Below are 13,665 nucleotides of genomic sequence, written 5' to 3'. Positions count from 1 at the left end.
TGAATTTTGACCTCTCTTATGTGCTTTCCTTATCACTCTTATGCGTTTTCTTGTTTTATAAAACACGAGAAAGGCACCATCACCGCTAGGTGGATTATTCTGGGTTTTATATTTATTTATGAACCTTTTTTTATTTTTTCATTGCTCTTTATTGATTATTTTGCGGAATGAGTTCAGTGCGTGATCTCTCATGTTTCGGACCGCAGAACGATCGCGCGGTCAGCCGAATTATTGTGTTCTGCATTGCGCGCCGGTAATAAAATTAATCAGTCCTGTGCGTGATCTCTCATGTTTCGGACAGCAGAACGATCGCGCGGTCGGCCGAATTATTGTGTTCTGCATTGCGCGGCCGGCAATAAAATTAATCAGTTCAGTGCGTGATCTCTCTTGTTTCGAGGCGGGCTTGGTAGTCATATGGCTACTGCTTCTGCCTCATACGCAGGAGGTCATGGGTTCAATCCCAGGTCCGTACTATTCTTCTACTTTGTATCTTTCTCTTTATTTCTCATGTTCTAGCAATCACTAGAACTGGAAATGGACTTCCATACCGTTTCCATTACTATTCCTATACCTTCAACTTGAGTATTCTAACAATAATCTGCTAGAATTGGAAATGAACTATAGAGCTCGTTTCCTACATTCAATTAGAAATTCCATCAGTTACCTTCTCCTATCTATCACATTGGCAACTCGTTAACCAAGACGGACGGACTCTCCAGCCTAGCCCAGAAATTCCAACAAATTCCGCATGAACTCGTGGCAAGTGCAGAGGTATATTCGGCTTGCAGTGGGCGAGTGATTGCATCATAATTTCCTCCCCCTTCCCTACATTGACTTGCATTCTGACGTGGCTGGCACCAGTATGACCTAATAAATGAGATCATCAGTACTTGTACATTGAAGATGTGTGCTAGTCCCAAGCAAACATCTGTTGGTTCCCTGTGCAAGAACAGCTGATCTGGTCATAATGGAGTAGCAACTACGAGCAGTCAATCAAGCTCAAGCTCAAGCTCAGGCGATTTATTGATTATTTTGCGGAAATTTTATATTTTTTTTTTTTTGAACATTTTGTTTTTTTTTATGGACAATTCTTCTTTTATTATTGCAATTTTTGCTATTAAAAGTGAAAATTTATTTTTGTTTTGTGGAAAATTTTCACACTATTTAGCACTATTTGCTGAGTTTTGTTATTTGTTTATTGTTCGCTAATACTCTGATTTCTTGGGTATTTGGTATTTGGGATGGGCAAATTTTTATTTTAGTCGTAGTGCAAGATGGACTAAAGAAGGTGGTAGTATTGTTTAGAGCATCTTAGAAGTAGCTAATCAGGGAGCACGCATGCAGGACATAAAATTTGCAGCTCTCAAGCGCCAGAACGAGAAGCAGGGACTATGTCCAAGGGCTTGACGATCTCTTCCCAGGCCATCTGCGAGTTGTGGTGCCTGCCTAGGATGTGGTGGGGTTTGACAGTGGGCCATGTTAAACTTCTATAAAAAGCTGCATGTATCCGCAAGTAGGCTCCGCCAAAGCGACCAAAGTGGTGTTAGGTGGGACGCTGAACAGCCCTGACACGACGGCCCTCCGACGAGACAGGAGGTTTGCGCAAGCTCAATAAGCGGCCTTAAAAAGCAATAATTACAACGACAAAGAAAATAATACGATTCGATACAATCGCCAAGGGCCTAGGTGACGAATAAATGATCACGAATGGAAGCTTGGAACGTGGAACTGCGACAGGATGATTTACGATGAATTACATCCCGCAACTTCGACGTCGTGGCGCTGCAGGAAATCTGCTGGACAGGACAAAAAGTGTGGAAAGGCAGGCATCGAGCGGCTACCTTCAAGCTGTGGCACCACTAACGAGCTTGGAACCGGCTTCATGGTGCTGGGAAAGATGCTCCAACGCGTGATTGTGTGGCAGCCAATCAACGCAAGGAGGATAAAAGGCCGATTCTTCAACTATAGCATCATCAACGTGCACAGCCTCCATGAAGGGAGACCCGACGACGAGAAAGAAGCGTTCTATGCACAGCTGGAACAGACATACGATGGATGAACGCTCAGGACATGGACGCTCAGGTAGGAAGGGAGGAAATGTCATCAGTCATCAGACCGGATGGTTTGCATACCGTATCGAACGACAACGGCCAACGATGCATAAACATAGCAGCCTCCCGCGGAATGGTAGTCCGAAGCACTTTCTTCCCCCGCAAGAATATCCACAAGGCCACATGGGAATCACCTAATCAAGTAATGGAAAACCAAATCGACCACGTTCTAATCGACGGTAAATTCTTCTCCGACATCACGAAAGTACGCACTTACCGCAGTGCGAATATTGAATCCGACCACTGCCTCGTTGCAGTATGTCTGCGCTCAAAACTCTCGACGGTGTCGATTTTTCGGAGGAAAAAGCGCCAGCAGGAAGATCGAGACCGTGAAGAGACGGAGAAATTGTATCGCTCTAATAACGCACGAAAGCTCTATGAGAAGTTAAACCGTTCACGTAAGGGACACGTGCCACAGCCGGGTCCGCGACGTTAGGCATAATGTACGTTAGGCATTATGGACGTTTGGCATAATTCTGCCTTCTTTATGTCATAAAGCTATGACCGTTCAGAATCCGGAACCATTTATTGTATTGCAGCGGCACGGAAAGTGACCGCTGCAAGAATTCTTTTACAGCGGTTTGTCTACCTAGGCGTCCACTTGCTGTGGTATAAATTTCACGAAGTTTCGTGCAGCGTGTCAAAAATTATTCCAGATGGAAGCCGAAAGGAGAGAAAAAAGTCTGCACACCCACGTTGATAATCCTGCTCATCGACGATGGAACCTACGTCAAAATGGATTTCGGACAGCTTCCTAGCCAAAAATTCTACATGGTGACGGCACGAGGAGTAGTTCCTGCGAAGTTTAAGTTTGAATTTTGGACAAACTTGCAAAAAAACGGATGATTTTGGCAAGGGATATGCAACTGTGGGGCAAAGACCTAAGTGTTTGTGACGAATAAGACGATGGACTCAAAGCTGTACAAGGAGGAATGTCTCAAAAACCGCGGTCGACCTTCCATAAAACCCATAAAGGTCCCGTGAAGTTTTGGCCAAATTTGGCGAGTTGCCACTACAGCCGGGAACCCTTCCAGTGGTACCGCGATAATAGCGAAGATTTCATCGATAAAAACATAAATCCACGCAATTGCCCACAGCTCCGGCCCATCGAGACATTTTGGGCAGTAATGAAGCGGAAGCTTAAAAAAAGTGAAAAAAGTGGAAAAACAGCTCGGGTCGCGACTCAGATGACCAAAATGTGGAACAAAATTTGTTGTGCCAAGGAAGTTGACTACGGAGGTGTGCAACTTTTTATGAGAGGAATAAAGAAGAATGTGCGAATTTTCACTAGAAACAAGAAGAAATTATTTGTATCAATAATGTTTCCTTAAAGTACAGTGAATTACCCTTGTTCTGATGTATTAACCTTCTTTGTACGTCAATCCGTTACCGAGATACAGATGATTTTATTATTCCGGATTCTAAATGGACATAGCTTTACGCTGTTCTTTGGGTCATTTTATGCCTAACGTCCATTATGCCTAACGTACATTATGCCTAACGTTCATTATGCCTAACGAACTTATGCCTAACGTATTTATGCCTAACGTACTTATGCCCAACGGGGTATATCCGCCACAGCCCGATATGTGTAAGGACATTAACTGGAACCTTCTTACAAACGAGCGTGCACTGGGTAATTGCCAAGGTTTGGGAGGATAAGGTTCTGCCGCAGGAGTGGATGGAAGGTGTCGTGTGTTGTAGCTGAACACCGCCTACAAGGTACTTTCTAAAATTTTATGCCGCCGACTAACACCAATTGCAAGAGAGTTCGTGGGGCAGTACCAGGCGGGATTTATGGTCGAACGCTCTACCACAGATCAGGTGTACGCCGTACGTCTGGTATTGCAGAATGCCGTGAATACAATGTGCCAACAAATCATCTATTTATCGACTTCAAAGCGGCATATGAGACAATCGATCGGGACCAGTTATGGCAGCTAATGCACGAACACGGATTTCCGGATAAACTGATACGGTTGATCAAGGCGACGATGGATCGGATGATGTGCGTAGTTCGAGTTTCAGGGGCATTCTCGAGTCCCTTCGAAACGCGCAGAGGATTACGGTAAGGTGACGGTCTTTCGTGTCTGCTATTCAACATGGCTTTGGAGGGAGTAATACGAAGGGCAGGAATTGACACGAGTGGTACGATTTTCACGAAGTCCGTCCAGTTATTTGGTTTCGCCGACGACAGTGATATCATGGCACGTAACTTTGAGAGGATGGAGGAAGCATACATCAGACTTAAAAGCGAAGCTAAACGGATTGGACTAGTCATCAACACGTCGAAGACGAAGTACATGATAGGAAGAGGCTCAAGAGAGGACAATGTAAGCCACCCACCTCGAGTTTGTATCGGTGATGACGAAATCGAGGGGGTTGAAGAATTCGTGTACTTGGGCTTACTGGTACCGCCGATAACGATACCAGTAGAGAAATTAGGTGACGCACTATGGAAATCGTACGTACTTTGGACTCCGCCAAACGTTTTGATCGAATAGATTTCGCCGCCGTACCAAACTGACTATCTACAAAACGCTTATTAGACCGATAGTTTTCTACGGATCTGGACGATGTTCCTGGAGGATCAACGCGCACTGGGAGTTTTCGAAAGAAAAGGGCTGCGTACTATCTATGGTGGCGTGCAGATGGCGGACGGTACGTGGAAGAGGCGAATGAACCACGAGTTTCATATCCCAAGTAACATTTTAAGTTTTTTTTTCGCTCCAGGAATGGTTTTCAAGTTAAAATTGTAAGATCTAACAATAAAACCCATGACTACGTGACAACTTTCTGATGACCACTATAAGAGTAAGATATGGCCAAGTGGCCCTCTCTAGATAACCACTATAAACCTCTTAAAAGAGTTATTTAGAAATCATTTGTAAACCATCCGCAAAAAAGGGAATTTGCTGCGGCAGTCAAATTTTTTGCTTTAAACAAAACTACTGAAAAATAAAAACAAAATAAATTGGTGATGACAATCGTGATGAGGATGATTTTAAAATACTATTTTTTTCATGTCTGTTTTTCAATTCACTTCTATCCAAATGAGGTGCGCGTTCAATTTCATGGCGAAAGCTAGTGAAAAAATTAGATTGAATACTACGCGCTCTCAAAATAATGTAGTTCTGGACTTTTGAGTTGAAGTAATCATAACATCAAATTTCCACTGAGTCGATTGATACTACACCCCAAAATATTTGTAATGCACATCAATTACCAAAAAAGTGCTTTACTTGGTGAAACGATCATCAAATCATAAATTTCAGTGAAAAATTTCACTGACTTAAAATGCTTCTTCATTTTCAATATGGCCTTCACAAAATTCGATTAGAAACATGTTGCTCTTATTGAATACCGTCATAAGCTCTTTGCAATGCAAATATTCTTATTGGGGTAATTCATTTGACCACATTACGACCAAAAATTCTAGCTTTTATCGAGTTTTGAAAATAGGATTTATCACGCTCTTCATCACAACCGTAGAGCTGCTCATAAGGTCAATAAGCGTTTGACGTTTGAAGCTTTTTCAGCATATTTATGAGAGGTTTATTGATAGCAATAAGATCGACAATAAAACTGAGCAACTAGCTATGGCGATTGCTTTTATGAATCCGCGATAAGAATTAAATAAACCCCAGAAGCATGGAAATTGTTACTTGGGATCAGCTGTTGGGAGAACCATCCATCGTTAACACCGCGAAAATCGGAAGACTGCGGTGGGCCGGGCACGTAGTCAGAATGTCGGACAGTAATCCGATGGAAATGGTTCTCGACAACGATCTGACGGAAACAAGAAGGCGAGGTCCGAGCGGGCAAGGTGGATCGATCAGGTGGAGGACGATTTGCGGGCCCTCCGCAGACTGCGTGGCGACGTGCAGCCATGGACCGTGCTGAATGGAGAAGACTTTTATGTATTGCACAGGCCACTCCAACCTTAGTCTGGTAATGATAATAATAAGCGCCAGGAAATCAACTAGAGGATTTGCCGATTGGAAAATAACGAGCGATAATCTGGATTGTTACAGCAGCAGCCCCTTCAGTGAAGAACTCTAGTAATATGAAAAATCACTTTAACAAAGTTTAAAAAAGCAGTTGCTGTCGGAAGCTTTCAAAGTCCATGGGTCAGCGCCAGCTGGCAATCTAGAGCATCTGTTCGTCACCTTCGGAGTTTGTACGAGTTGTGGCCTAACTCAGGACTAGAAGACTACTTTGATCTATCATGAAACCTGTCAAAGTTATTGAGGAATCTTTAGAAAAAATAGTAAATTTTCACATCAACACACCATGAAAAGCGGCAAGCCAAACAGCCACCATTTGAAAGATTCGGTTTTAAGCTACCAAATGCACAATGTTTTGTTTTGCTCCGACGTGTTCCACTATTATTTTGAATCAATTAAAAATAGTCCTTAATGTACGTTTTTCAGTGCAACTGTTACGTAAACAATTAAAAAGTGGCTAACATGATTGGTTATTTATTACATAGTAACAATCTCCATCAAAACGAAACAGCCACATGTAAGACGAATGGCTGTCATTTGTCGAGATTGTAACCAGAGCGACTTTGATTAATCAAGCAAACGAGATCTTGTAGCGTCTAATCATTCCTAATGCGATCGTTGAACCTGAGACAACGATCACACCTGTTGATCGGTACGAAGAAGATGCCTGATTTATCGGTTAAAGGGCAACTCGGAAGAATCTGCAGCAGAACAAAAAATAACGTTGACGTCAGGATCCTTGCAAGTAATTCGTAAAGAATTCTCCTACTACGAAACTGAAGAGATTAAGTACTTGACACTGAATTTCGACGCTCTTAAAACGTTTTTTTTATTCTGAAATTTTCACAAATAATCCTTTGGTATTTTTCGGTAAAATATTGGTCAATGAATATGTATGTTACATTCTAGAAATCGATAAATTGAAGTCGAGTCAAGTACGAGACACTACAGACGGCCTTACTGTTGAGGTCGAAATGCGTATCTGTCAAAGTGGTGGAATTGGATGGAGTTGTACGAACTCATTCCACTAAACGTTCAAAATAATTTTCTTATGATAAACTATTTCAAACCTAAACACGTTTAAAATTAGTGAAGTAATAAATCACACAGAACTCGGTGAGGCATGCTCGGCAGTAAACGTCAATACAAACAAGGCTAATCATGGTTTTTCTGCACATAGTATGGACTCTCGTGACAGTCGGATGCATGGGCGTAGCCAGGATTTCGAGCAGGGGGGCAACTTTTTGGGTCTTCTAATTCGTAGTTTTATAGTGGTTTTATGAAAACACATTAATATTAATGCTTGGCACTATTTCCTTCTAAGTTCCAAAAACTTTGAAACGAAATTCACAACCAACAGTAAAAGCTGGATCACAATAGCACTTTGCGCTGGGTGTTGAAATCAGCGTTTTGTACTAGAACGCAACGCTAATAAACGTGACGCATTCATGCCCACAATGCAACGTTCGCGTTGTGCGTTTATTAAACAACAATAATGATATTTGAATTTCCAAACAAATCCGCTCTGAAATAATATTTATTATCACATAGGCAGAAAAAAACAATATGCAAGCTTCCTCCAGGAATTCTTTCGACATCTGAAGTTCTATCAGGAATTCTTTAAGAATGCCTCCAGCAACTTCTTCGGCAATGTCTTCAGGAATTTCACCATTAATTTCGCCGGGAATTAATCCAAAAATTCCACCATTTTTTCTTCCAAGAATTCTTCCACGAGCTCCTTTATGAGTTCTGCAGGGAATTCTTCCGATAATTCTTCGTGCTGTTTCTCATTAAAAATTCTGAAAAATTGCACCGTGAAGTTCCTAAGAATATTCCGTGGAAATTCCGCAGAACTGCCAGTAAACATTCCTGAGAATTTCGCAAAAAATCTTCGAATTTCTTGTGTAAATTCCATAAAATTTTCCCTGAAAGTTTCAAATAATTTCTTGTGAAAATTTCAAAGAATTTCTCCTGGAATTCCACCGAACATACAGAAATTATACCGAAAATGAAATTTTCGGAGGAATTCCTAGATTAATTCCCAAAGTAATCCTGAAAGAATTCCGGTGAAAACATCAAGATTTCCACTGGGAGATCCTCCAGGAATTTCTCCAAAAACTCCTCCGGGAATTCTTCCAGGAGTTCCACCGGCAGTTCCTCCGGCAGATTTCCTCCGAGAATTATTCCAGTAGTTCTATCGGCAGTTCCTACGGGGGTTCCTCTGAAAATTCTTCCGGGAAATTCTCCAGAATTTCCTCTGGGAATTCATTCAGGCTTTCTTTCTGGAATTAATTTTGTTTTCTTCAGGAATTTATATAGAAATTCACCCAGAGCTCCTCCGATAATTTCTCTGGGAGCTCCTCAGGGAATTCTCCGGGATGTCTTCTGACGATGACGATGGTCCAGCTACATACGAGAGCTAGACGAGATTTGTCTATAAGTTCCTTTGAAAATTCTCCCGGGAGTTTCTTCAGAAATTCCTCCGGCAGTTCCTACGAGAATTCCTCCGAGAGCTTCTTCGGGAACTCCACCAGTAGCTCTGCCAGGAACTCATTTAGACTTTTTTTCAGGAAATCATTTAGGCTTTCTTCAGAAATTTAAATGGAAATTCCTCCTGAAGTTCTTCCGATAGTTTCTGTGGGAGTTCCTCCGGGAGGTCCTCTAGGAATTCTTCTAGGAGTTCCTCCTGAAATTCTTTCGAGAGTTCTTACGGGAGCTCCTCCGGCAGTTCCTTCGGGGTTACCTCCGGGAGATACACCTCAGAAGAGGAATTCCCAGAGTAATTTCCGGAGGAACATCCGGAGGAATTCCCGTAGAAATTATCAGAGGAATTCTAAGTCGCTAAGTTAACTAAGTCCCGTTTTATTAGGAAATGCTAAGACAATGTAACAATAAAACCGGACTTAGTTAACTCCTTGATAAAGGTACAATATATGTAACCGAAACGTCGGATAAAAACGTAAAACCCGTTTTTGAGCATAAGAAGACTGAAAGCCATAACCTCAAATATTATTATTATCTTTATTTGGGAAGTTTTCAGTCCAAGGCTGGCTCACCTCGAATCCAGGAATTCCCTGTGAAGTTCCTGGAGGGATTCCCGGAGGAACTCTTGGTAAAACTCCTGGAGGAGCTCCCGGAGGTACTCCCACAAGCACTTCCGGAGGAATTCCCACAAGGAAGAATATCAGAAGTAATTCCGGGATTAAATACCAGGAGGAATTAATGCCGAAATTCCCAGATGAAATCCTGAAAGTATTCCTAGATGTATTGCGGATGAAATTACTGGATGCATTCCCGGGCGTTTGTTCTGAAGAAATTCCTGGAAGAACTCAATGGAAGATGTCCTGGAGGAACTCTCAAATTAATTTCCGAATGATATTCTGGAGTTTATTCCGAGTGAAGTCCGGAAAGAATTACAGGACAATTTTTACGGGAAAAATCGCAGAGTAATTCCTGAGGGAATTCCAGGAGAAGTACCTGAAGGAATTCCCGGAAAAATACCTGGAAGAATTTCCAGGGAAATACTTGGACGAATTCCTGGAGAAATTCTCAAAGAAATTTTTAGAGGAATTCTTGAAGGATATTCTGAAGTAATGGCGAAAAGAATTCTAGAATGAAATCCTAGAGGATTTCACTATTAAGTTTATGGCGGTTTTATCCCGGAGGAATCAAAGGAAGAGCTCCTGGAGAAATGCCTGAAGAAGTTCCTTGAAGAATTTCCGAAGAAATTTCTTAAAGATTTACAAGTGAAAGTAAGGAGCGAAATCGGAGAATTTCTGTCATAAATTGTTGAAGAAACTTCTGGTGGAATTTTGGGAGGAAATTCCGTATGTATTCTTGAAGGAACTCTCGAATACATTCCAGAAGAAATGCCGGAGATTTTGCTGGAAGAATAGCCAAAGAAATGTCTACAAGTAAAATTTAGAAAGAAGTAAAAAATCTTCAAGGAATTTCCTCATGAATTCCCTTAAACAAAAAATTAGTGAGGGGTTTCTAGATAAAAAGGAATTACAATTACATGAGAAGGATTTTCGAACGATTTTCAAAAGGAATTTGTGGATAACTTCCCGGCGGAATGAAAAAGTTCCCAGGGGAGTTTCTAGAAGGATTTTAAGGAGAATTTATGACTCCGAAATTTTTCGAGTTGTTTTGAACTTTCATATGTATTATGGATCCTGGATACCCTAATAAGTTTGTGGGAATCTTTTGAATTTCAACCACCTATTTGGATTGTAAAGTGCACATGTTAAGGGAATTCATTCCAGTCCCCGTTCAATCTTATCACCATTTAGAGGGGGGGCGACGGCCCTCCTGCCCCCCTCTGGATACGCCCTTGGTCGGATGAATGAGTCGATGGAGTAGTAGTCTGAATATGTCATTCTACGTTTTAAATTATCATGCAATGTTTATCAAAAATCGGACAGAAGTAGTCTTATAAAGTTGAATATTTTGAGCTCTGTTCTTGGCAGGTGGGCTCCTTTAAAGAAGGCCACCTCCTTCTTTCAAGCACTATGTAGTTAAGTAGAATTCAATAAGTAATAAGATATTCCCATCTGGTTGTTGCAATTTGGTCCACCCCTTAGTTATTTCATAGAATATCATTTGGAACAATTTCAAACTGTGGGAAATACAAACAAAAAACTGCAGTGGAACTAGGTTCTGGATATTTTTTTTTACAATTTCTCCACATTTATGAATAGTGTGCAAAAATTGCAGTGGCAAACACAAAAAAACGGCAGTGCCAAATACTTGGAGATACAAGAATATTTTTTTTCCAAACATTTTGCACTTGCAATGGTTTTTCTTAAATTGCATTTACAGACCGTGATCTAAATCGAGACGAAGTTTTGCTGTTGCACAATTTTCCGCTAAAACGTGCAGTCTACTAATTGAACATATGTCTCTCCAAAAACGAATTTCCAAAAGGTAACCAATCATCTGCTGCAGAAGTCCTATTTTTGTCACCGGCCCAACCTTTTCTACCTTTTGTCGTTCCACCTTTTGTTTACCCTTCACTCTCTTGCCTGTCTCCAGAAGATCTAGATTCACACATCAACACAAAAAAGGTAGGTCGTTAAATTCCAATAAATTTCCCACTCGCTAACAGCACTGACAGCAGCTTCCCATGCTTAAGAAACCATGACTCAATCGGTTCGCAATTCTTTTGGTCGTTATCACATCACGCCCCCATCTATTCCCAAAACCAACCCAGGTTTTCCGCCTCCGCCGTGCCAGTTTCCGGAAATAAGCAAACAATCTCGAGTGCCACATATTTTCCGAATGTTTTTTCACTTACCATTTCGATTTGCAGAATTTATCCTCGCGACGAGTGTCTCCTTTTCCGATATCCTTCTCCGATGCGATGGGAGCGTTTCTTTTTTTCGAACAATCCTAACAGAGCGCGGAATATCCTGCGCCCTAATATATGCTTTCACTTCACTCGCACTCTTCCGATAAATTCTTGCTTGTTCAAAATCGCTTCGGGCTGTTTCCCCCAGATCTGGGAAAATCGTTAAAGCACTTTCACACAATCCCTTACGAACACGGTTCCGTGTTCCTTTCGCTAGCCACAATCACTCCGTTCAACGGGGCAAAAACAACAACAGGTAATGGTTTTAAATTCCACCGATCCTTTATACTTTCTGCACAATTTCGTATTCCGAGCACGCACAATTCCACCAGATCCTTGTGGCTTCTTCTTTTGGAAGGATACCGGAGATATATACTTTTTTTTCTCAGCTCACCATCAACTGTGCCCAGGTACCGAAATTTCGATTCGAGAACCGGCTTTCACCGAAAGGCGACCGAACAAAACCAAAAATAAAAATAGAATTAAATTAAAACTCCCAAAATTGAACGGCGTTTCCGAAAACCACCTGACGGGTTCGACGTTAATTTGCTAAATGCCATCAAAATTTAACCCGCGCAACGCTATTATACAGATCAACTTTGGATGTTTTCCTCGATCCCAACCGGAGAGACAAAAAGCCCACAAGAAACAGAAGCCGCCGACCGACGACGACCGCACCACCACGACCTGCATGACGAGAGAGAATCCCACTCCGCCGCCCCATCAATAATGCATACACGAGACCACACCATCATCGGCTAAATAGGATGAAGAGGTTCGTCGCTTGGTTTTGGCTATGCGCATTGGGCGATGGGTGATCGCGCGCGCAATCGAGAGTGAGAGTGAAATGAACGCTCCAAGAAAAACGTGATCTGCATCCGCGTGCGCGTCCACGCGAAGAAGACCCTCGCGCGCGCGGTCTGAGAGTGCGGTTCATTCGAGCCGGACCCGGAGAGACGACAGACCAGCAGCGTGGTGATTACGCGACGAACTCACCACGCTAGACGCCACTTTGGACCGAGCCGCCAAGCTGAGCGCGGTGAAGGGAGTTCACTTGCGCGAGAAACGGCATTTAAAGATCGTCGCCGTTGATCGCACGTGAAATAAGTGCCAATAAAAGTGGACAAACGGGACTCCGGAATGACCTGAGTGTGCGGTGCATGAAAGCACTTCATTAGGATTAAATTAATCCGAGAACATGAAATGCGGTCGGTTCGGTGCGGGGGTTGGCTGGATGGTTGATTATGTAATTTGAACTGAAAATGCGGCGCAGTGAGCACATCCGGGTGGGTGTTGTGAATGAGAGAATGTAGAGCCGCGATCGCGAACAGGAAATGATGGTTTGATGTTATTTGAAAGAAACTTTTTAATGTCCACGGTGGAGCGTTTATACTTTAGAATAGAATTAGACGCCATACTAACTTGAACATTTTTATGAAAAATAACATAAAAGGTAAACAATCCTGCTTAATTAGCGGAAATGAGAGACTTGAAAGGTAAAACTTGTTAACGATGAAAGTGATTAACTTCTGACATATCAGACACTGAAGCATTGCATCTAACGGTTTGTTTGTAATAAAAAGGCGGTTAACACTGAAATTATAAAAAAAAACCCTGATTGATCCACCTAGCGGTGTTTGTGCCTTTATCGTGATATACTGAAAAAAATGAGTGAAAATTTATTAGCGTGTTTTTTTTGTATGTAAATCGTATCTTGGCCATAACTTTTGATCCCATAGTCATAGGGACATAGGTCATGGGGACAGATTCCCCGTCGAATGCTACTTATTGCAAACAAATCGGATCACGATAAGTTCCTAAAAGATGAGTGAGTTTTATTTTGCGCACATACATACACACACGCACACACATACACACAGACAGACATCATCTCAATTCGTCGAGCTGAGTCGATTGGTATATAACACTATGGGTCTCCGGACCTTCTATCACAAAATCGTCTTGGAAGTGAATATACAGCCTTTTCGTTACACCTTGGTGTACGAGAAAGGCAAAACCATTTCAACTATCATATCGAACTATCAATTCATGCAATTTTGGTAAGTATATGATGTTAGCTATGTGCTAGAGAATATTAATGAAATCTTTATTTCATACTACCAAAAATGGAAGAATATACTGGCTATGTAAATTTCGAAATGCAGAAATGCTTAATAAGACTATTTGCTTTAACTGC

General features: G+C 41.8%; 1 protein-coding gene across 1 annotated transcript in view; it reads right to left on the bottom strand.

The window, feature by feature from the left end:
* LOC134226045 (uncharacterized) overlaps positions 1-12,102 on the bottom strand; it is a 203,845-nt gene extending 191,743 nt beyond the window's left edge. Inside the window, exon 1 of the mRNA XM_062706560.1 lies at positions 11,415-12,102. Within this exon, the coding sequence (XP_062562544.1) occupies positions 11,415-11,417 (3 nt within the window). The 5' untranslated portion in view covers positions 11,418-12,102. The remainder of the gene's footprint in view (positions 1-11,414) is intronic.
* Positions 12,103-13,665: the final 1,563 nt, after the last annotated feature.

This window comes from Armigeres subalbatus, chromosome 3 (genome assembly GCF_024139115.2).
Source record: "Armigeres subalbatus isolate Guangzhou_Male chromosome 3, GZ_Asu_2, whole genome shotgun sequence".
Taxonomy (NCBI): domain Eukaryota; kingdom Metazoa; phylum Arthropoda; class Insecta; order Diptera; family Culicidae; genus Armigeres; species Armigeres subalbatus.
Note: the sequence above shows the minus strand (reverse complement) of the source record. Positions and strands in the feature narration are given on the sequence as shown.